This window comes from Hemiscyllium ocellatum, chromosome 13 (genome assembly GCF_020745735.1).
Source record: "Hemiscyllium ocellatum isolate sHemOce1 chromosome 13, sHemOce1.pat.X.cur, whole genome shotgun sequence".
Classification (NCBI taxonomy): domain Eukaryota; kingdom Metazoa; phylum Chordata; class Chondrichthyes; order Orectolobiformes; family Hemiscylliidae; genus Hemiscyllium; species Hemiscyllium ocellatum.
Window position 1 is genome coordinate 4,679,110 of NC_083413.1, and position 25,748 is coordinate 4,704,857.

Sequence of the window (25,748 nt, forward strand, 5' to 3'; positions counted from 1 at the left end):
AAACAAGAAAAAACTGCATTTGCTTCTGGGGGGAAAAAAAACAGACCACTTGACTTTGATGAGTTTGTGGCATAACGGTAGCGTGCCTAACTCCAGATCAGAAGGTTGCGTGTTCAAATCACTTCAGGATCACTGAACTCAACTTCTTACATTACAAATCAAGGAAGGAGTACGTTCACTCTGCATATCTGCTATTTACAAGATAATACATGGCTTGGAAAGGGTGGAGCTAGGAATTTGTTTCCGTTAGGCGAGGAGACTAGAACCCGTGGACACAGCCTGAGAATTAGAGGGGGTAAATTCAGAACAGAAATGCGAAGACATTTCTTCAGCCAGAGAGTGGTGGACCTGTGAAATTCATTGCCGCAGAGGGCAGTGGAGACCGGGACACTAAATGTCTTCAAGGCAGAGATTGATAAATTCTTGATGTCACAAGGAATTAAGGGCTACGGGGAGAATGCGGGTAAGTGGAGTTGAAATGCCCATCAGCCATGATTGAATGGCGGAGTGGACTCGATGGGCCGAACGGCCTTACTTCCACTCCTATGTGTTATGGTCTTATGAACAGGAAATTTACAGTCACTATTCTGAGCTGAAGTCTATTGCAACTGTGAATCATTTAGATCCTGTCTGACTTGTTATGCCTGATGCTATTCTATCATGTAGTGGGTGATATTTCTCATACTCAATGCCACCACCTTACTCCGCAGAAGACTGGATAAAAGCAAATTACTGCGGATGCTGGAATCTGAAACCAAGAGAGAAAATGCTGGAAAATCTCAGCAGTTCTGGCAGTATCTGTAAGGAGAGAAAAGAGCTGACGTTTCGAATCTAACTGACCCTTTGGTATAGCTTTGATAAAGGGTCAGTTAGACTCTAAACATCAGCTCTTTTCTCTCCTTACAGATGCTGCCAGACCTGCTGAGATTTTCCAGCATTTTCTCTTTTGGTCCTCAGAAGACTGTGCTACTTTCACAGTTCCTCAGCATCCATCACATCCGTGTTGGACAGAATTGAGGGAGGCAGTATTGGATGGGGTTGGAGGTAGGGAGGCAGTGTTGGACAGGGTTGGAGGTGGGGGGTGGGTGTTGGACGGGGTTGGGGGTGGTGTTGGATGCAGTTGGTGTTGGACAGGGTTGGGGGTGGTATTCGACAGGGTTGGGATGTGATGTTGGATGGGGTTGAGGTGGCTGGGCTGGTGTTCGACGGGGTTGGGGCGGGGGCGGTGTTGGATGGGGTTGGGAGTGGAAGGTAGTGTTGGATGGGGTTGGGAGTGGAGGGTAGTGTTGGATGGGGTTGGGGTGATATTGGACGGGGTTGGGGGTGGTATTGGACGGGTTGGGGCGAGGGCAGTGTTGGACAGGGTTGCGGGTGGGGTGTGATGTTGGATGGAGTTGGGGTGGCAGGGGTAGTGTTGGACGGGGTTGGGGGTGGCGGGGGGTGGTGTTGGACGGGGCTCGCACTCTCTGTGCTACTGCTAGTCTCCTGAATGGGGAACAGACTTTACAGAAAACACCAAGCCCCAGAGGAAAGGCATTGAATCGATTAACCGAATAATCAATTACCCGAACGAAATAGTGCCCACTGATCTCGATCAGATAATTGTCGGGATGTAATGGAATGTTCAAAATTTGCCTTCATTGGTATGGACATTGAGTATAAAAGTTGGCAAGTTACATTGCAACTGTATAAAACATTAGTTAGGCCACATTTGGAGTATTGTGTGCAGTTCTGGTCACCCCATGGATGTGGAGGCTTTAGAGAAAGTACAGAAGAGGTTTACTAGGATGTTTCCTGGACTGGAGTGTGATTCCTGAAGAAGGGCTTATGCCCGAAACGTTGATTCTCCTGCTCCTCGGATGCTGCCTGGCCTGCTGTGTTTTTCCAGCACCACATTTTTCAATTCTAGCATCTGCAGTTCTCACTTTCTCCCTGGAGTGTATTAGCTATCAAAGAGAGATTGGATAAAATGGGGTTGTTTTCGCTAAACTGTTGGAAGTTGAGGGGCACCTAATTGAAGTATTTAAAATTATGAGGGGCCTGGAGAGGTTGGATGGTCTTTTTCCCAGGGTGGAAGTGCCAAATAATATGGGTATAGGTTTAAGATGAGAAGGGGAATATATTAAAGGAGACTGGCGAGGAAATTTTCGTTTTTAAAGAGGTGGTAGGTGCCTGAAATGCGCTACCACGTGAGGGGGTAGAAGCAGAGACAAAAGCAATGTTTGAGAGGTATTTAAGACCATAAGATATAGGAGTGGAAGTAAGGCCATTCGGCCTATCGAGTCCACTCCGCCATTCAATCATAGCTGATGGGCATTTCAACTCCACTTACCAGCATTCTCCCCGTAGCCCTTAATTCAAGAATTTATCAATCTCTGCCTTGAAGACATTTAGCGTCCCGGCCTCCACTGCACTCTGCGGCAATGAATTCCACAGGCCCACCACTCTCTGGCTGAAGAAATGTCTCCGCATTTCTGTTCTGAATTGACCCCCTCTAATTCTAAGGTTGTGTCCATGGGTCCGAGTCTCCTCGCCTAACGGAAATAATTTCCTAGCATCCACCCTTTCCAAGCCATGTATTATCTTGTACGTTTCTATTAAATCTCCCCTTAATCTTCTAAACTCCAATGAATACAATCCCAGGATCCTCAGCTGTTCCTCGTATGTTAGACCTGCCATTCCAGGGATCATCCGTGTGAATCTCCGCTGGACACGCTCCAGTGCCAGTATGTTCTTCCTGAGGTGTGGGGACCAAAACTGGACACAGTACTCCAAATGGGGCTTAACCAGAGCTTTATAAAGTCTCAGTAGCACAACGGTGCTTTTATATTCCAACCCTCGAGATATATGACAACATTGCATTCACTTTCTTAATCACGGACTCAACCTGCATATTTACCTTTAGAGAATCCTCGACTAGCATTCCCAGATCCCTTTGTACTTTGGCTTTACGAATTTTCTCACTGTTTAGAAATTAGTCTACGCTTTTTTCTCCAAAGTGTAAGATCTCGCATTGGCTCACGTTTCATTCCATCAGCCATTTCCTGGACTACTCTCCCAAACGGTCTAGATCCTTCTGCAGCCTTCCCACTTCCTCAGTACTACCTGCCTGTCCACCTAACTTCGTATCATCGGCAAACTTCGCTAAAGAATGCCCCCAGTCCCTTCATCCAGATCATTAATATATAATGTGAGCAGCTGCGGACCCAACACTGAACCCTGTGGGACACCGTTTGTCACCGGCTGCCATTCCGATAAAGAACCTTTTATCCCAACTCTCTGCCTTCTGTCAGACAGCCAATCCTCAATCCATACCAGTAGCTCACCTCGAACACCATGGGCCCTCACCTTGCTCAGCAGCCTCCCGTGTGGCACCTTATCAAAGGCCTTTTGGAAGTCTAGATAGACCACATCCATTGGGTTTCCCTGGTCTAACGTACTTGTCACCTCTTCAAATAATTTAGACAGACACAGAAACAGGCAGAGAATTGAGGGATACAGATCATGTGCAGGCATATGGGATTTGTTTAGAATAGGATCCTGATTGGCATAAATATGGGGCAGGGGAAGCGCTAAAAGGCCTATTCCTGTGTTGCACAGTTCTACGTTGTTGCATCTGTCTGGAATTTCCTTACAAACTGTTACGTCATATCTTTCCCTGAAACCTGATAGAATGAGGCCAGAAGTGTAATGGCACCTTAAATGTTTCTTAACTGTAACCAAACAGACTGTGTTCTGAAGAAGGGTCACTGGACCCAAACGTTAACTTTACTTTCTCTCCACAGATGCTGCCAGACCAGAATTTTTCCAACAATGTGTTTTTATTTCTGATTTCCAGTATAATTAGTTATTTAGAGTTACTTTTTTGAGATTGTGACCTTAAGGCCCTTCAGAACATCCTCTCTTTCCAGCACATGGCATCATGTTCAGGTGTTGATATTTGCACCAATCTGCTTTGCTGAGCTTCATTATTTACATACCTGCATTGTAAACTTCATGTCGAGCTTCATACATTCCCTCTTAGTGCAAACCCATCTAACACCTATCTATTTATACTCTTGTGCTATCTGTCTTTCTCAATCCCTTATGCACCTAGTCTATGTCCTATCCTACACTATACTTTGTTGTGAAGCACCCTCTTCAATGCAAATCTCTCTTTCAGAAAATAGTAATAATTATACTTAGGTCTGTGGTGAGAGACACAACCAAAACTGAATGAATATTTTCACTGGTCTCCATTCCATTGATTATTAGAAACAAAGAATAACCAGATTAAAAATCAGTTTTTTTCAATGCTTTAAGTTTGTGAAATATTATTAAAATTAGTAATAAAATATGGTACCTTTTCAAATTTTCTGGATGTTTGGGAAAGTCTGGCAATGTCCTCAAGATCCAAAAATAAAATTATGTACATGAGCAGGCCATTAGGAATGCGATCGAGATAATCAAAGTGATGTTGACAAAGATTGCAAATATACTTGAGCACTTCATTGCCAAAAATTACACCAATATGAACTAAAAGAAAGAAAGAAAGAAACAGATGTTTAGAAAATGTCATTGCTAGAATTATCTTTAACTTTCATTCTCTTTAGAAAAATTATTTTGTTAAAGGTTTCAATATTGGCAATTGGGATTGTCCTAAAGAGCACTCTAAGATAGATTTTCTTTGTTAAGCAAAGATATTAAGGGATATGGGTCAAAGGCAGGTATATGGAATTAGGCCATAGAGCAGCCATGATCTCATTGAATGGTGGAACAAGGGTTGAATGATCTTTTTCTGTTCCTGTAGAATCATAAAATCCCTACAGTGTGGAAGCAGGCCATTCAGCTCATCAAATCCATACCCTCCAAAGAGCATCCCACCCAGATCTATCCCCTTGCCCTATCCCTGTAATGCTGCATTTCACATGGCTAATCCACTTTGCATGCGCATCTTTGCACTGTGGGAGGAAACTGGAGCACCCGATGGAAACCCACACAGACACCAGTAGAATATGCAAACTCCAGACAGACAGACAGACAGACAGTCAACCAACACTGGCATCGAGCACAGGTCCCTGCTGCTATGAGGCAGCAGTGATAATCACTGAGCCACTGTGCTGCCCACCTTTCCTAGGTCTCAATGTAAGTAAAATCTATTAGGTCTTGGGAGGTTCTCTCTCTCAAATGGTTTTAAAATAAACCATGGTTACTGAAATACTCAAGTTTATCATTAAATCCTGGAGACAGACAGAAAACCCCAAATACCAACTGGTTTAAAACTAAAAATCCAAACTCACAAATAAATGATGTAAAGTTTATATAAATCACACACTTTACATTATAATAGAAGTAACTTTCCTTTATTTTCCACAGGGAATATTGTTCACAAAAATAGATTCATCTTCATTATGTCAATAACATCCAATAGGGACTTTTTCCTATAGTAATTTTCTTGGTGCCATTCTGAGCTCATTTTTGTGCTATGAAGAAAGGAATTGATCTAAAGAGCAGATTTGACGTGTACACTTTTTTTTGGAATGTTACAAACACAAATTTCAGCTGGCTCTATAGAAACTAAAACATACAGAATCTTGTGCCAGCTGGCTTTCACCTACTCTGGTTATCCATTTACTATTACACAACCTCAACATTCAAATCTAATCCAGATTTACAGAATGTAAGTGTGAATTCATGGCATTAGAGATGTACAGCACAGAAACAGACACTTTGGTTCAAGTCATCCGTGCTGACTAGATATCCTAAATTAGTCTAGTCCCATTTGCCAGCACTTAACCCATATCTCTGTCCAAACCCTTCCTATTCATTTACCAGTCCAGATGCTTTTTAAATGCTATCATTTTACCAAATTCCACTACTTCCTCTGGTAACTCTTTCCACCCTCTGCGTGAATAGGTTGCTCCTTGGGTGCCTTTTATATCTTTCCCAACTCACCCTAAACCTATGCCCTCTAGTTTTGGATTCCCTCAACCCAGGGAAAAGACCTTGTCTATATATCCTATCCATGCCCCTCATGGTTTATAAACCTCGATAAGGTCACCCCTCAGCCTCTGGCACTCCAGGGAAAAAGCCCCAGCCTAGTCAGCCTTCCCATTAGTGGATTGAAAAGATTAATAATAGTTCATGTTTAACTGCAATCTTTTCTAAGTTTGTAATATTGTTTGCTTTCATTCTGAAGACTGTTTGCTAAATCCAAACTCTACTGAGCACAAGGTATTTGCTTCATAGTTGAATGAAACCACATTGCTTGAAAACTGAATTTGTATGAAAAGTTCATCAACGACCTTCACCATTTGCAGCTAATGACTAATTATAGACCAGAAATAAAAGATAGGGGTAAAAATAAAATCAATTGGACAGCAATTCTTTTTCTCAGCAATATTTTGAGGTGGCCCAAGATGGCAGCGAATTAATGGTGCTGTATCCAAGCTTCTGGCCTGGGGCTCATCTGTTTCCAATCACTTTCTCTTTGTTTCTTTTTTCTTTTTACTTTTGCTCTTTGCTTTAGCTCTTTTCTTTCACACTATTTTTCTTGGTTTTCCTCTTTGGAGGCCTCTTCACTGTCTTTGACAGGGTGAGAGCAAGCCCAGCCTCCCGAGCATTCGCAGCAGCGGTGGCAGGAGTTGGCTCCTCTGGGGCAGCGAGCCCAGTGCAGAGGAAAGCGAGCCCTTGGACACCTCGCAATGGCACCAGAGTGTGGCGACTCTGACACTGGGCCTAGCGCAGGACCCGAGGTGGTGGCAGCAGGACTGGTTTTGAGGGCAGCCTCTGCAGTCAGTGGAAAAGGCAGCATCAGCTGTGGGGAAGCAGAAGGCCAAATTCGGTATTCCCGCCTGCTCAACTGGAATGACCCGGTGTGATGTACCTGACAGTGGAGTAGTGGCAGCAGCATAGGCCCCAATGTGGGACTCTTGGAATGGACTGTGATGCAGGGGCATTGGGAGGGCATACAGCCTGTTGTGAAGGACCCATCCCATGTCAAGCAGAGTACAAGGAGGGAGGAAGAACTGTTTTTAATTATATCTTAATATCTTCTGTAACTTAACAGCACCGGAGCATGGTGACATATTATGCTTTTCACTGAATCATTTGTTAAATACAATTGACAATAAATGAATTATTCAATTCAGATCTTCAAATATTTTTAAAAGGCAGCATAGCAAGTTCTGATCCACAGCACTGTATCTACTGAGGTTGATTTGTTTGAGATTCAAAGAAAGCATGCAACCAGTCCACTGGGAACGAGACCGGTCAATCACCGAATAACATTATATCAATATTAATGCACGTAAGCCAGATTGGGTAAGGATGGCAGATTTCCTTCCCTAATGGCCCAGATGGGTTTTTTTCTACAATCGACTATAGTCTCATGGTCATCGTTAGACTCTTAATCCTAGATTCTTTTATATGGAATTCAAATTCCACTATTGGCCTTGGTGGGAATTGAACCAGGACATTACCTGGGTCACTGGATTCGTAGTATGGTCTAGCACTGTTATCACTGTCACCTCCCCTTTTGACCTACTTTTGTGTACAGCAGATATGTGGGCAATTTTCCACATTGTCATTTAGATGCCAGCGTTTGTAGTTGCATTGGAACAGCTTCACTACAGGTGTGGCATGTTTTGAGCACAAGTCATAGAGTCATACAGCAAGGAAACAGACCCTTTGGTCCATCTAGTCCACACTGGCCATGTTTTCTTGCTCCTCGGATGCTGCCTGACCTGCTGTGCTTTTCCAGCACCACACTTTCTATTTTAACTCCTATATTCAAAGGTCTGAGCTATAAAGGCAAGTATGCTAAACACCTTAATCACCCTATTATATGTGATGCAAATTTCAAAGAAGCAAATTTCAAAGAACAGGTCTCTCTGTTTTACAACATTACCAGGGCCCTACCATTACTTAGTTTTGTTTTAAACCAAAATGCTATACCACATAATTATCCAAATTAAACTCCATTTGCCAATCCTCAGGCCATTGACCCAATTGGCCAGGACTTCTTTGTAATCTTAGATGATCTTCTTCCACTGTCCATTACATCTCAATTTTGGCATCATCAGCAACTTTACTAACCATGTCTCCTAAATTCTCATCTAAAATCATTTGACAAACAGCTACGGAGCACTGACCGCTGCTGAACACCACTGGTCACAGGCCTCCAGTCTGAAAAACAACCCTCGACCACCACCATCTCTCTCCTACCTTCAAGCCAATATTGTGTCCAATTGGCTAGCTCTCCCTGAATCCCATGTGATCTAAAATTTACTTATTAGTCAGCCATGCAGGACCTTATCAAAGACTTTATGAAAGTCCATGCTAACAATGTCTACCACTCTGTCTTCAATCTTTTTGGTTACTTCCTCAAAAACTCAATCAATTTTGAGTGTCTTCGGTACCAGTATATTATCAAGGCCCCAAAGACTTTGCTTTATCCAGCTCCTCCAAAAGTTTCTTGATATCACATGGAGTGAACTAAATTGACTGAAGACTGGGGCAGCAGTCTTTTGAGGAGGTCAAGATGGATCACCCACTTAGCACGTCTGGCTAAATATTTTTGCGAATTCTTCAGCCTTGTCTTTTGCACTGATGTTCTGGGCTCCCACATTATTGAGGATGGCATAGTTGTACAGGTTCTTCCTTATTTAATTGTTCACACTATTCACAACTGGATATGGCAGGGCTGCAGAGCTTAAATAGGATTCATTGGATGTGGGAGCACTCAGCTCTGTCTATCACTTGCTGCTTCTGCGGTTTGGCATGCAAATAGTTTTTTTAAAAATTCAGTCATTGGATAAGGGTGGACAGGCCAGCATTTATTACCCATCCTAACTGCCTAGAGGCAATGGCAGATATAGAACAAAGAAGAAAGAAAATTACAGCACAGGAACAGGCCCTTCAGCCCTCCAAGCCTGTGCCATTCCAGATCCTTGATCTAAACCTGCCGCCTGTTTTTTAAGGATCTGAATCCCTCTGCTTTCTACCCATTCATGTATCTTAAATGATGCTATCGTGCCCACATCTACCACCTCTACTGGCAACACCTTCCAGGCACCCACCACCCTCTGTGTAAAGAACTTTCCATGCATATTTCCCTTAAACCTTTCCCCTCTCACCTTGAACTCGTGACCCTTAGTAATTGAGTCTCCCACTCTGGAAAAAAGCTTCTTGCTATCCACTTTGTCTATACCTCTCATGATTTTGTATACCTCAATCACCATCTTTCTAATGAAAATAATCCTAATCTACTCAATCTCTCTTCATAGGATGGTGGCTCAGTGGTTAGCACTGCTGCCTCACAGCACCAGGGTCCCAAGTTCAATTCCAGCAACTGTGTGGAGTTTGTACAGACTCTGCATGGGTTTCCTCCAGGTGCTCCGGTTTCCTCCCACAGTCCAAAGATGTGCAGGTCAGGTGAATTGGCCATTCTAAATTGCCCACAGGTGAGGTGCATTAGTCAGAGGGAAACGGGTCTGGGTGGGTTACTCTTCGGAGGGTTGGTGTGGACTCATTGGGCCGAAGGGCCGGTTTCCTCACTGCAGAGAATCTAATCCATTCATAGCTAGCGCTCTCCATACCAGGCAACATCCTGGCGAACCTCGTCTACACTCTCTCCAAAGCATCCACATCCTCCAGGTAATGTAGCGACCCCAAACTGTACGTATTATTCCAAATGCGGCCGAACCAAAGTCCTATCCAACTGTAATGTGACCTGCCAACTCTTGTACTCAATACCCCGCCCGATGAAGGAAAGCATGCCGCATGCCTTCTTGACCACTCTATCGACCTATGGTGCCACCTTCAGGGAACAATGGACCTGAACATCCAAATCTCTCTGTACATCAATTTTCCTTTAGGGCTTTTCCATTTACCGTATAGTTCGCTTTTCCAAAATGCATCACCTCACATTTGTCAGATTGAACACCGTCTGCCATTTCTCCACCCAACTCTCCAATCTATCTATATTCTATTGCATTCTCTGATAGTGCCTTTCACTATCTGCTACTCCACCAATCTTTGTGTCATCTGCAAACTTTTTAATCAGATCACCTATACCTTTTTCCAGATTATTTATGTATATCACAAGCAACAGTGGCCCCAGCACAGATCCCTGTAAAACACCACTGGTGATAGTTCTCCATTTTAAGAAACTTCCTTCCACTATTACAGTTGCCCAGCCAGTTCTCTATCCATCTATCTAGAACACCCTGGACCCCATGTGACTTCACATTCTCCATCAGCCTACGATGGGGAACCTTATCAAACGCCTTACTGAAGTCCACGTACATGACATCCACAGCCCTTCCCTCATCAATCAGCTTTGTCACTTCCTCAAAGAATTCTATTAAGTTGGTAAGACATGACCTTCCTTGATCAAAACCATGCTGCATAACACTGATAAGCCCAAATGTAAATAGATCCTATCTCTCAGTATCTTCTCCAGCAACTTTCCTACCACTGGTGTAAGGCTCACTGGTCTATAATTACCTGAATTATTCTTGCTACCCTTCTTAAACAAGGGAACAACATTAGCAATTCTCCAGTTCTCTGAGACCTCACCCGTGTTCAAAGATGCCACAAATATCTGTTAAGGCCCCAACTATTTCCTCTCTAGCTTCCCTCAGCAATCTGGGATAGATCCCATCTGGACCTGGGAACTTGTCCACCTTAAAACCTTTTAGAATACTCAACACTTCCTCCCTCCTTATGCCAACTTGACCGGGAGTAATCAAACATCCCCCTAACCTCAACATTCGCCATGTCCCTCTCCTTGGTGAAAACCGACGCTAAGTACTCATTAAAAATCTCAGCCATTTGTTTGAATCCAAAGCACAACTTTCCTCCTTGGTCCTTGAGTGGGCCAACCCTTTCCCAAGTTACCCTCTTGCTCCTTATATACTAATAAATGGCTTTGGGACTTTCCTTAACCCTGCTTGTTAAAGATATTTTGTGACCCCTTTTCGCCCTTCTTATTCCTTTTTTTTCAGATTGGTCCTACTTTTCAAATATTTTTCCAAAGTTTTGTCTGTTTTCAATTGCTGAGACCTTACATATACTTATTTTTCCTCTTAGCTAGTCTCACAATTTCAATATATGAAGGGATCTTAAGTGGATAAGGTAGAAAAGAAGGCATACAGCACGCTTGCTTTCATCGGTCAGTTGACTTGAGTTTAAAAAGTTGGCAAGCTGTGTTGCTGCTGTAGAAATAAAAAACTGCAGTTAGGTCACATTCGGACTACTTTGCGCAGTTCTGATTACCAAATGCTTTAGAGACGGTATAAAAGAGGTTAACCAAGATTTTGAATGGATTGGAGTGTATTAGCTACAAGCGGAGGTTGGACACACTTGGGTTCTTTTTGCTAAAGCGTTGGAGGCTGAAGAGCAAATTGACAGCAAGTATATAAAATTATGAGGGGCATGGCTAGGGTGGATAGTCAGAGCCTCTTTCTCAGGGTGTAAATGTGAAATATTAAGGAGCAGAGGTGTAAGGGGAGAGGTGGAAAGTTTAAAGGAGATTTGCGAGGAAATTTTTTTATAAGTCATGGACGGTCAGAGGTACCTTGAACGCACTGCCAGAGGAGGTTGTAGAAGCAGATAGTGTAGTGATTGTAATGGAGGTCAGCCAGCTGGATGCTATAGAATAGGAGTTTCCTAATTGGATCAGATTAACAACCCCAGTCAGGGAGCCCCTATTGACAGATTTTTAAAATATCTGACACTCTGATAACTGACTGTGAATGAGGCAGTACTAAAGTCAAAGACTGTTCATGTGTGAATAAGGGGAGATTTGGTAATGGGATATCAGTCTCTGGAGTTTTTTCCTGATAGGATAGCAACATTTAAGAGATGTTTATATAGACATACAAACACTTGAAGCTACAGATTGCAGTATGATTCGATTGCTGTTGATGGCCCACAGTGCATCATGGATGCCCAATCTTGAATTGCTAGATCTATTCAAAGTCTGTCTCATTTAGCACAGTGACAGAGTCGGATGACAGGATGGTGAGTAGGTGGACGTTTGTCTCCACAATAACAATTTAGTGGTCACTCTTACTGATGCTGTCCTGTGTAGATGTATCTGCAGCGAGCAGATTGGTAAGGATGAGGTGAAGTTTGTTTTCCCTCTTGATTTCCTCACCACTTGCCACAGACAGACAGTCTAGTATGTATGTCCTCTAGACCTAATCATCTTGATCAATAGTGCTGCTGCTGAGCAATTCTGAATGGTGGGCATGGAAATTCCCCACCCAGAGTACATTCTGTGCCCTTGCCATACTCTGTTTCCTGCAAGTACTGTTCAACATGGAGGGGTACTGATTCATCAACTGAGGGAAGACAACCATGTTTGACATGGTGCCATGAAGCTTTATGGGGCTGGAGTCAATGTTGAGGACTCCCAGGGCAACTCCTTCCCAACTGTATACCACCGTGCTGGCACCTTTGCTGGATCTGTCCTTAGGGTGGGACAGAACATATCCAGGGGTGTTTGATGGTGGTGTCAAATTCCCTTGAACTGTCCTACCTATCCATCTTCCTTCCCACCTATCTGTTCCACCCTCCCCTCCGGCCTATCACAATTACCACCCACATGCACCTACCTATCGCCTTCCCAGCTATCTTTTCCCCACCCCCACATTTATCTTTCAGCCCCCTTCCCCTCCCCACATTCCTGATGAAGGGCTTATGCCCAAAATGTCGACTATTCTGCTCCTCGGATGATGCCTGACCCGCTGTGCTTTTCCAGCGCCACATTTTTCAACTCTAATCTCCAGCATTTGCAGCTCTCACTTTCTCCTAGTCTGAGAGACAGCTCTCCCAATTTTAGCACAAGCCACAGTTTTAGTAAAAAGAGGACTTTGCAGGGATAACAGAGCTGTTGACAGTTGTTGTTTCCGATGCCAAGGTTGATGCCAGTGGTCAGTTTGCTTTCATTCCATTTTTCCTTTCTAGCAGTTGTTAAAACTCAATGGTTTGCTCAGCCATTTCAGAGGCCAGTTAAAGAGTCAATCATAATGCAGTCATATGTAGACTAGACCAAGTAAGGTCAACAGTTTCCATCTGTCAAGGATACTAGCGAACTAGATGGGTTTTCCTCTCAATCGACAATGGCTACACAGTGACCATCTCTTAATTCCAGATTTTTATTGAATTTATATTCTACCATCTGCCACAGCAGGATTTGAACCTAGGTCCCCAGAACATTCTCTGGATTATCTAAGAACATTATTTTTGGATTTATAGTTTAGTGATAATACTGGGCCAAAGCATCCCCTGTGTGTGTATACAAAGTAATTTTAATTATATTCTCTCAATTTAATACATGCAACAAATGTAACTCAACTGATACCATAAGCTCTCTTTACCTTGTAGAGTATAATTGTCCAAGAAATCCTGGTGAGAGTTTACTTGTTCACCAGGATGCACATTTCGAAATTCACTTCGAAAAGAAATTTTCCACCATCTCCAGATTACCTGTAATTGGATGGAAATACAAATGGTCATATCATAGCCTCCACATGCAAGGTTCATGTGATCTTTATATGTGAATTTTGATAACAAATGTTTTTGACTTGGTCCTTCTATTCCCTTCCAAATTTATGCATAATTTTGATGAGGCTTCAATTTAAAATTCAATCAATACTAAATAGTAATATATTTATAACAAGTGTTACAACACTGAAGTGAACCCCCACCCTTTGTTAATTAAACAAAACACCCAGAAAACATGAGCTTGCCTCATAATGAGTGAGAGAGAACTCCAAGATTCTACTATTTAAAGAAAATAACATCAAGTTTTTTTTTAACTCTAAAAGTGAACATTAAACAACTATTCACAAATCACATTCCTTTCTCTTAATTGTTTAGTATTTGCCTTCAACTCTATAACAATATACTGCTCCAATAAGACACTCATTAAAATTACATTAACTTAATTACAAAACCACACAGTCACTCCATCTTCCCTCTTCTGGCTGCTGATTTTCCTGGGTTGTCGTCTTTCTTTTTAATGAAAATATGTTGCACGTGAAAAGATATGTTTGATAGAGTGTTTTCTCATTTCTTGGAGAGCAAGATGTTAGATGGGCAATTAGCGCTCTCTCTCTCTATGGCAGTTGCACTCTAACCAATTTTCAAAATGTCTGCATTTTATACTCCCCCAACATCGGATCGTCTCATTGGTTTGATGTTGGCAAAACAATAAGTTCAAACTCGTTTGGGTTTTAGTATCCTGGGGCATAATTAAAACTGATTGGGTTAAATTTGAATTATTGTCAAAACAGCAACAAAAACTCAGGTATCCATTTCATAGCCAAAATGTTACATATTTTCTATTTCCAGCACACTCTGGGACTGCCATCTAATCATATACACAAAAACATTTCACGTTACAAAATCCTGAAACATTGTTTCCTTTATTTCTCTGATGTGGATGAATAGCTGAATCGTGAATAGACACTATGAGGGGTCAAATTCAACTTTGGTGAGGGTGTAAGACAAGTAATTAAGCAGTTGCTCATTATAAACCCTTTCTAATTTTCCTAATTAATGCAATTTCTGATGAGACCCTGAAGTGACCAACCTACTTTCTCAGGGGGCCAAGGAAATTCGGCATGTCTGTAGAGACTGTTCACAATTTTATAAATGCACCATACAAAGCATTTTATCCGGATGCATCATGGCTTGGTATGGCAACTGCTCTGCCCAGCACCGGATGAAACTACAGAGAGCTGTGAACATAGAACAATCCATTACGCAAGCCAACCTTCCATGTATTGAATAAAAAGCAAAAGAACCACAGATGCTGAAATCAGAAATGAAAACAGAGTTCTGAGGAAGGGTCACTGGACCTGAAACATTAACTCTGATTTTTCTTCACAGATGCTACCAGACCTACTTGCGCTTTTCCAACAACTTCTGTTTTTGTTTCTACCTTTTGACTCCATCTATACTTCTCGCTGCCTTGGAAAGGCAGCCGACATCAAAGATCCCTCCATCCTAGTTATAATCTCTTCCATCAGGCAGAAGTTACAAAAAACCTTCAACAGACATATCAACAGATTCAAGAACAGCTTCTTTCTTTCTGTTATTAGACTTCTGAATGGACCTATCAAATTTTGAACTTAATGTTGATTTTGCTCTTTGTGTGCCTTCTCTGCAGCCATAACATTATATTCCTCACTCTCTTCTATTACCCTCATGCACTTTGTATGGTATGATCTGCCTGTAATGTATGCAAGACATAACTTTTCATTGTACTTCGGTTCATATGACAATAATAAATGAAATCAAATCAAACCATGGACCCAATGAAGCTGACATGTGCAGGAGACATTCAACAAAACAGAGTGAATGTTATAGTCCTGCTGCAGGCAGGAGAGGGCGAGAAGCAAAAAATTAGGGAATCTTAGCTCTCACCTAGTATGTATTGAGTTCACAATATTTTAATAGTAACAGCTATCAGGGCATGTCCCTGTCCTGTTGCAAAGATTCAGGACACACAAGGTTGCTAAATGAACAGTTAGGAGCCCATGTTAAATTTAATGCTGGGTAGCAGTTCAAGGTTAGTTTGAATGGTCAATTAATGTGTCAGTATTCATTTTACGAAAACTCCATTGTTCTCTTATCTTTGGTCTTTAACTTAATTCTGCAAAACAGCAGTACAAGTTCACAAAGTTCAATCATTATTCTTAGCCATTTTGTTGTGTTATTGCCATTTTGTGGTTAGTAAAAATCTACATATAATTGTTGCTTCTGACAACAACCTAAATTCAAATTTTAGATCCTCACGAGGAGTATTAAAGTTCCCCTGATCCTGCCAACCATAGCCTCTCCTTTCTACCAGGAGCAGCTGTGCCTACCAAACCATTTTTATAGGTATTTTTATTGATAAAAGAAAATTTTTAAGATTTTTTAGAAAATTACAAAAGTAATACAAACAAATATAAACACCAATATAAAATTAAATAAGAAAAAATAATAACCACAAAAAGAGAAAGAAAACCCAACTAACTACTAATCTATCCTACAAACAACCAAAACATAAAATAGGATATCATACATTACTAGCAAAAAACAACAAATTAAATAACTTGGTACAGGCTCAAAATAGATTTATCTCAAGTCATAATAAAACCCGTATTTATACGGGATTCCTCCTCCTGGGGGTTCCTGAACCAGCCAGAACCATTACCACAGCTAGACAAAAGCCCTCGACAGTGTGAACGAAATATCTGTGTCGATATTGTTCAAAACGTGCTGCCATGTTTTATAGAATAATTCCATTTGTTAGTGCACCATATTTGTGAGAAGTCAAGGGGGATATATTCCATGATTAACCTGTGCCAGTTCAAAGGTCCTGGAGGGCCTTCAGCTGCCCAATTCACCAAAATATTCTTCCTTGCACAAAAGGAGAGAAAGGTAAATAATCTCCTCTCGTGCACATCCAGGGAGGGAAAATCTGAAGAGCCCAAAAGTAGGGACACTGGACCCAATCTAATCTCAAGATCTGTGTCAGGGCATTCGCTACTCTATCCCAATACCTGTGGATTTTATGGCAAGTCCATAGACAATGCGTGAGAGTGACAACTTCTGTTTTACATTTAGGACATATTGGGGACTCTCCTACCTTGAATTTTGAGAGTCGTTCAGGTGCCACATGAGCCCTGTAGAGCATCTTTAATTGAATAGCCTGAGTTCTATTACAAATAGAGATCTTTTTGGCATTTTCCCAGATGTCCTCCGACATTTCTAAAGAGACTTCAAACACTAATTCTTGATTCCAGGTTTTAAATAATCGTTCCATGTTCTTCGATACCTTATATAATGAGTGATAAAGAATACTGACCGAGGGCGGCCCCATCAGCCATAGCACTCTCCTTTCTCTATCCAATTTGTAGGGATTAACTATCAGTGTGGTCTTCTTTAGTATATAGGCTCGTGTTTGGAAATACCAAAAAAGGTCCCTGTTAGACAGACCAAACTTCTGCAGCAACTGCTCAAAGGACATCATAACCTCCCCATCGAACAGGTCTCCCAAGCAGGAGATACCTCTGGACTTCCAAGTTTTAAATGCAGCATCTGTCAGCCCTGGCTGAAATCCTGATGCTCCCACTATAGGAGGATAAGAGGAGGTTTTTTGCAGGTTACCCTCATCTTGTCGCATTATCCTCCAGGCTTTAATTGTATTTAATGCAACAGGTTTTTACAATAGTCCATGATAGCTCTCACCTTGTGCATAAATAATTAAATAAATTAAAGGGGACATTTTGCTTGGGAGGTCTCTATATCTAATCAGATTGTGGGTCACAAGAGACCCAATCAATCAGCTACATAGGATAATAAGGAGCTTAACTGATACCTCCTGAAGTCTGGAAAGTCCAGTCCTCCCCTTGCTTGTGGAAGCTGCAGCTTTTCTAATTTGATAAGGGGCCGTTTTTGATTCCAAATAAAGGAGCCGAGCCAGCCGTAGAGCTTACTCAATGCCTGTCTTGGCAAGATCAGGGGGAGCATTCTCACAGGATAGAGAAGACGAGGTAGAATAATCATCTTAACTAGGGCTACTCTGCCTAACCAGGATATTGGGAGATTTTCTCAGCGTTGAAGGTCCTGCCTTATTTTCTGTCATCAGAGCACAAAACTGGCTTTATACAGCTGACCAAATACCGGGCAATAAAAATACCTAAGTATAGAACACCTTCTTGTGACCACCGAAAGGGAAAGCAAGATCCGTCTGGTAAATTGGATACACTAGCAAGACCTCCCAATGGTATAAAATTGATAATAAAATTGATTTCATAGCCTGAGAACATACCAAATAGATTGATCACTTGAATTAGACGTGGCATGGATATCAAAGGATCACTTAAGAAGAGGAGGACATCATCCACATAAAGAGTGATTTTGTGTTTGCTCGATCCACCCCTCAGAGCCATCATGTTAGAGTCGGTTTGTATAACTTCCACTATTAGTTCAATCACGAGCATAAATAATAATGGTGAGAGGACATCCCTGACAATATCCGCTGCCACACTGAAGCTATCCGAACCTAAACCATTGGTGATTACAGCTGCTTTGGGATCATTATATAATACTGAAATCCATTTAGTAAGTACCTCTCTGACACCGAACCTTGCCAGCATATAGAAAAAATGGCCATTCTATCCGATCAAATGCCTCCTCTGTGTCCAAGGAGACAACTAAGCCCGGTATTGTTCCCTGTTGACAGGATTGTATCATATTTAAGACCCCTCTAATATTATTAGTTGACCGTGGCCCTTTATAAACCCCGTCTGGTCCTCTTTTATGATGTATGGTAAGACCCTCTCCAGCCTTAATGATAACATTTTAGAAAGAATTTTGAAATCCACATTGAGCAAGGATATGGGTCTATATGATGAGCAACTGTCTGGGGCCTTTCCCTTTTTAAGAAGGAGAGAGATGTATCAAACTTTAATCTTTGACTTGACTCTTCTGGATGTCAGATTCCAAATCCAAACTTGCACAATCCAGCCAAGTATTGACATTTCCTGTCAAGGACTGTTCCCAATGATCTTCAGTTTCGAACATGTATCACTTTTTTTTCCTGAGTAGCAGACCAACTGCTAGGCAGTTCATGAGGTTTGACAGATTGTTAACTTTAGTTGGACCTTGATACTTATGGGTTGAGGGTTTCTCCTCAGCAATGCTAAGTTCTCCCCATCTTACCATAAATATTGGAGCCAGCACATATGTTGGCTCTGCAATTGGAGCTCAATTTGGATAAATGCAGGGTATTGCATTTTGGTACAACAAACAAGGATAGGGCTTATACAATTAATGGTAGGGCCTTGCATAGTGCTGTAGATTGGAGGGACGTAGGGATGCAGGCACATAATTCTTTGAAGTTTGCATCACATGCAATACAGGTTGATTAAAAAGGCATTTGACCTGCTTGCCTGCTTTTCTCAGTCCTTTGGGTGTAGGATTAGGGAAGTGATGTTGAAGTTGTACAGGACATTGGTGAGGCGTCTTCTGGTCACCCAGTTATAGGAAGGATATTATTAAGCTAGAGAGGGTTCAGATGAAATTTACCAGGATGTTGCTGGGTTTGGAAGGCTTGAGTTATGAAGAAAGGCTGGATAGGCTGGGAGTTCTTTCACTGGAGCATAGGATGTTGAGAGGTGACCATATGGAAGTTTATAAAATAATGAGAGGTATAGATCGTGTTAATGGAGGTTGTCTTTTCCCTAGAGTGGGGGATTTCAAAACTAAGGGCACATTTCTAAGGTGAGAGGAGAAAGATTTTAAAACGACATGAGGGGCAAGTTTGTTTACGCGGAGGGTGGTTCGTGTGTGGAATGAAGTTCCTGAGGAAGTGGAGGATGTGAGTATAATTTAAAAGACATTTGGATAGATATATGAATAGGAAAGGTTTGGAGGGATATGGACCAGGAGCAGCCAGATGGGATTAGTTTAGTTTGGGAATATGTTCGGCATGGGCTGGTTGGACACAGGGTCTATTTCTGTGCTGTATGACTTGGTTTCTTATTTGTACAGTTCAATATATTCTTTGGTCTTCTTGCATACAGAAATTCCTTCTTGAAGAAATTCATAAAAGCTCCTTAGACAACATCTTTTAAATTCATGGACACTTTCAATTAGAAGATCAAGTTCACCCTGCACCAATCACCAGCCTGACTTGGAAATGCATTGTTATTCTTTCACTGCTGCTGGGTCAAAATCATAGAATTCCTTCCCTAACAGCACTGTGGTTCTACCTACAGTATAAGGCAGGCATTGTGGTAATGTCACTAGACTAGTAAACCAGAACTCCATAGTAAACCAAAGCAGATCTGAATTATAAAATCACGAAACACTGCTGAATGTTCTAGAATCCCATCTAGTTCACGAACGTCTGTCAGGTAAGGAAATCTGTCAACCGTAACTGGTCTGGCCTATACATGGTTCCATACCAACAGCAACAGAGTAGACTCTATGGGGAATTGATGGCTAGTGGTATTATTGCTGAACTTTTAACCCAGAGACCCCGGTAATGTTCTGGAGGCCTGGATTTGAATCCTGCCATGGCAAATGGTGGAATTTTAATTGAATAAAAATCTGGAATTAAAGAGTCCTTTGTCAATTGCCAGAAAAACTCATCAGGTTCACTAATGTCCTTTAAGGAAATTGCCATCCTTACCTGCCCTGGTCTAAACGTGACTCCAGACCCTTTGGGATTGGCAATAACTGCTGGCCAAGGCAGTGATGCCAGTGCCCCATGAGTGATTTTTAAAAATTATCCAAAAACCTTGTGTGAACTGGCCACTGGGTCATGATCTTTTGGGTGTCCTTATTGCTGCTACAAGGACAGCTGCAGTTAAGATATGATGACCATCAAACATCGATAATTACAACTGGGAGACTATCAATGTAAACTAAGACTTTTGGAAGAAGTCAGTATAAGTAAAACACCTCAGCTGGCTGTGCAGAGGGCCCAGAGTAAACAGAGATCTGTGAATCGTGAACTTTCCCTCCAATCTGCAGCAAAAGTACAATGTTAAGAATAGAGCCCCTGACCCACATAAGGTAATGCTAAACACAGATTTGATCACAAAGGCATAAACCGGAGATGGAAAGGCTCCATTTACCACTTCTTGATTCATTCAAAATAAAAAAAAGCTTGATTGCCTGAGTACCACTTTTTATTTGCATTTAAATGATCTTCCAATGATATCAGTAAAGAAATACTAAGTCTAAGTTTGTTTATCACATGGGCACATTGCAATAACCCAAACAGGAAATGATTGGGGAGTCCAGAACTAGAGTGCATTGGCTTAAGGTGAGAGGGGAAAGGTATAAAGGGTGGTACGTGTATGGAATGAGCTGCCAGAGGATGTGGTGGAGGCTGGTACAATTGCAACATTTAAGAGGCCTTTGGATGGGTATATGAATGGGAAGGGTTTGGAGGGATATGGGCCGGGTGCTGGCAGGTGGGACTAGATTAGGTTGGGGTATCTGGATGGCATTGACAGGTTGGACCGAAGGGTCTGTTGTTTCCATGATGTATATCTCTATGACTCTATAACACTGAAGCAGGCACTTACTTTCGATGTACAGTGTCAGTCTGAAGACTGTATTCACTTCTACAAGATTTCAATTTAGAATGTTGGAGCTAGGAACTACAACAGGAGTCCCAGTCAAGCTGCCAGATTCTCGGAAGACTTCCTGAAGGTCCTGTAGGAAATGATCAGAGTAGCAAGAGAAGTTTTCTTTGTAGTCAATGGATGGATGGTTCCTATAGATCAAGCCCACCAGCTCTGGAGACATTGAAAACATTAACTGCTCCAGCAGCATAGTCAGCAAGCGGATTCAGTGTAGGAAGCACTCTCATGGCTTCTATATGGTGGTAAGGATGACTACAGCTCTTCATTCCTTTGTCTCATGGCAACAATTCTTCCCCCATTCCCTCCAATGCATAATTCAAAGCAACACTATTGTCCCTATTGCAAATATACATGACCATTCTTATCCCCTTACAGTTGCCAGTAAGCACCTTTATGTGCTGATTTGTTAGCCTTTGCAAAATTATTAATTTTTCTAAAAACTCCTTCCTGGCTTCACAGTCTTGTTTTTCTAATCAACAGTTTTCATCCTAATTAACTTTCAATTCTTCTTTCTCTCAACTCTTGTTCAAGAATTGCATCTCTACATTCTGCTTTGCTCAAAACATTCACCAAATTTTACCATCTTCCTGGTATGGCAAGAAGCAAGACCCAGGAAGGTCCACTGAACACCACAAAACCCTTCAAGCAACTGCTCCATGTATGAGAAAACAGTGGCCCTCAGGATAAAGTAGAAGAGGAAATTTAGATGCTTGGCACTCATAATTGAACTCATTGACTATTCAATTAATAGTAGAGGCTTGGGAAAGGTTTGCCAGTCAAAAATACCTAGGTGTGCAAATGCATTGTTCCTTGAACAATAGTCAGCATTCACTACACAAGTAGTATACTGGATGACTTAAGAAGTAGCTTACCAGTTACCTGTTACATGTACTGCAGAACTAGAGTTGAGGTACATGTCCCTCCTTGGCAGCCTGCAGCAAAAAATTCCAAGGCTGATTTTGGCAGCTGCTAGAAAATCATAATTCCCTGGTCTTCCTGAAACAGCTACCTGTACAGCTGTCTTGAATGGCTCCTCAAAAAAGATTTATTCTCTTATAGATCCCATTGGTTGGATAAGACATAACAGGTCAGGCAGCCTCCAAGGAGCAGAAGAATCGATGTTTCGGGCATAAGCCCTTCATCAGGAATGAGCCCTTCTGATCTCCAGCATTTGCAGTCCTCACTTTCTCTCATTGCTTGGATAAGGCCATCTACATGCAGAAACCCATCCTCTGCTGTCTTCTAACAGGGCTGCTCGCCGCTTGTTCAGGTTCGTTAGCCTGTTACTGTTGCTTCTCATCCTCCAACAATTTGTTCATCCAAAAGAATGAAAGAAAAAGAACATTCAAGCTAATCAGTGCAATTTTGATAAGGGTAGATGATGTGGGATTGAGAGAAATTCTGAAAGAAACAAAGTAGGACTTCAGAACTGCATTGGAAATGCACTACTCACCAAGCAAACAGATCTGAATGACCCATGTCTTGCAGATAATTGTCCCCTTTTTAAGCTTACAGTCATCCCATTTGGTTTGGAAGTTAATGTTATTGGCCTGCTAAAATCATATTTGGATGTAAAGGTATCATTAAACCCCAATTTGAATTTATGAATGAGGTGTCTGATTGTTTCTGGTGAGTATATTTCTGATTAAAGTAAATTCAACAGTTAAAGTGGTGCTTGGCAGGTTAGGCAGGAATGGGATCTCTCTGGCATTTAAATCAATCACTTTAACTGTTTCTTAGGCTTGGTTTGACTAAATGGAGAGCCAAATCTGAATCCACTACTTTTTCTTTAATGAAGGACAGGATCATGTGCCATTTTCTGTTTGCACATGACAGAAGTATGGAATTCTTTCCTTGTTTCTGAAGTTTCCAATCATCTTAATGTAGTAGCCCACTCCAACCAAGTGAAAAATCAGACATAAGAAAGTTCCATTTTTATTTCAGAAGACTATACCCACAAAATTCTTCTACCTAGTGACAAAGTTGCTCAAATCTGTCTGAAATTCCTCTATTTCAATTGCCCATTTGATATTTTCCCTCAGTGTTATGGAGGATAGTTTTGGTTTCTAAGGAAAAATCATGATAAAAACTGCCTTTTCTTTCAAATGAATGAGGCCTAAAGGATCAAGTTCATTAATTTTCATCTATTTTAGGCATATAGGAACAGGAGAAGACCATTCTGTCTCTTCAGCCTCCTTGACCATTTGATAAGATCATGTAGCCTAATTTCACAGCCCTTCTAGGGACCTATATCTCTTTAAAACCTCAAAAAATTGTCTATCTCAGATTTAAATTTAAGAATTGAATTGCTATTTCACAAGAGAGAGTTCCAAGCCTCCACAACTCTGTGTGGGGAATTGCATTCTAACATCTCTCCTGAATGGTCAGGCCAAAATCTGAGACTATGCCCCCTGGTTCTAGAATCCTCAACCAATGGAAATATTTGTCTTCAGGTACACGGTCTTTCCCCGTTAATATAGAATACAAGCCCTACAGCTCAGAAAGAGGCTATTTTTCCCATTGAGTCTGTCATGACACTGAAGAACATCCCACCCAGACTCTGTCAAACTTCCTTTGTGATTTGAATGTCTGGCTGCACTTTTGGTGTCATCTTCAGAAACATAATGCTCCTGACAAACGGACAGTCTCACTAACATTCAGCCCTTCTAAGGCAGCATACATTAAGCTCTTGATTTCCTATCTATTATGCAATTAGTACAGGATTTCCTCGGAAAGTGAAGCATATCTGAGTGACAGTATATTACATTAGCCTATGTATCTGGAGTAAAAAGTGAGGTCTGCAGATGCTGGAGATCAGAGCTGAAAATGTGTTGCTGGTTAAAGCACAGCAGGTCAGGCGGCATCCAAGGAACAGGAAATTCGACGTTTCGGGCACAAGCCTTTCATCAGGAAACTGATGAAGGGCTTGTGCCCGAAACGTCAAATTTCCTGTTCCTTGGATGCTGCCTGACCTGCTGCGCTTTAACCAGCAACACATTTTCACCTATGTATCTGGAAACAGACAGTATGTAGTGGATGCTAAAGTAGCCAGCAGAATTGGATGCTGGGGTGTCTGTGCAACTAATATTTAACAAGCACCTAGATGGTTACACGAATAGGAAGGGTTTAAAAGGGAAATGGGCCAAATGCTGGCAAGCGGGACTAGATTAACTTCGGATCTGGTCAGCACAGACGAGTTGGACCAAAGGGTCTGTTTCCATGCTGTACAACTCTATGATTCTAAGCTGCCACAACAGAAGCTTCTGGCCACCATCTGGTTATCCTGTTAATTTGCTGACCACCTCACTCCCGCCAACCCCTATACTGTTGTTGGCTGCTATCTCCTCCTCTCACTACTGGCTGTGAGCCACTTCACTGTTAGCTGTGTCTCTCACTACAGGCTCACAATTTAGGGTTCTCTGAGGAAAGTCACTGTGCCACCTAGTGGTGGTGTTGGCAACAAATGCAGACATTGGGAAGATTGAACAAATGGATTCAGATAATTCTGAGGGGGAGCAATCACAGTCAAGTTTCTATTCATCTTTATTAGTTTTACTGTTAGAACTGAACATGTTATTTTTGGCCAGTAACTTTGACCCTGTGCCCTTCAGACATGTGGAATGTACCTTAAGGGGTGGTAGGTATAGGACTGATGTTAGGGGTAGATTCTTTACTCAGCGAGTCGTGAGTTCATGGAATGCCCTGCCAGTAACAGTGGTGGACCCTCCCTCTTTATGGGCATTTAAACGGGCATTGGATAGGCATATGGAGGATAGTGGGCTAGTGTAGGTTAGGTGGGCTTGGATCGGCGCAACATCGAGGACCGAAGGGCCTGTACTGCGCTGTACTTTTCTATGTTCTATGAAATCCAACAGTTCCCTTGTACTGCACAATATTGATGGAAGTCAAACTATCCTCCTGCCTTTTAACATCAGTAATTGCTATACAGAGGAACCTCAATTATGCAGCATATGATTATCCGAATTTCAGATTATCTGGCAAGATCACAAGGTCCCGATGCTTAGCTAAACCGTATTATCTGGTATTCGATTATCCGAACATTTGATTATCCGACAGGATACTCCCTGCCAAGTTCCACAGCTACCTGGATTACACCTCTTCCCACCCTACTTCCTGCAAAAATGCCATCCCGTATTCCCAATTCCTCCGCTCCCACTGTATCTGTTCCCAGGAGGACCAGTTCCACCACAGAACACACCAGATGGCCTCCTTCTTTAGAGACCGCAATTTCCCTTCCCACGTGGTGGAAGATGCCCTCCAATGCATCTCGTCCACATCCCACACCTCCGCCCTCAAACCCCACCCCTCCAACCGTAACAAGGACAGAATTCCTCCCCCCCCCATCCCGTGCTCACTTTCCACACCATCAACCTTCACATTAACCACATCATCTGCCGACATTTCCACCACCTCCAAATGGACCCCACCTCCACCTCCCTCCCTACACCGTTCCGCTTTCCACAAAGACCATTCCCTCCAATGACTACCTGGTCAGGTCCACACCCCAACAACTCACCCTCCCTTGCCACCGCAGGAATTGCAAAACCTGCGCTCACACCTCCTCCCTCACCTCCATTCAAG

General features: G+C 42.1%; 1 protein-coding gene across 1 annotated transcript in view; it reads right to left on the reverse strand.

Annotated features, from left to right (window-relative positions):
* Nucleotides 1-25,748, reverse strand: part of LOC132821755 (F-box only protein 36-like) — a 93,346-nt gene that overhangs the window by 24,028 nt on the left and 43,570 nt on the right. The window contains exons 2-3 of the mRNA XM_060834493.1: nt 13,368-13,476; nt 4,343-4,515 (exon numbers count right to left, since the gene is read on the reverse strand). Of these exons, the coding sequence (XP_060690476.1) occupies nt 4,343-4,515; nt 13,368-13,476 (282 nt within the window). The remainder of the gene's footprint in view (nt 1-4,342; nt 4,516-13,367; nt 13,477-25,748) is intronic.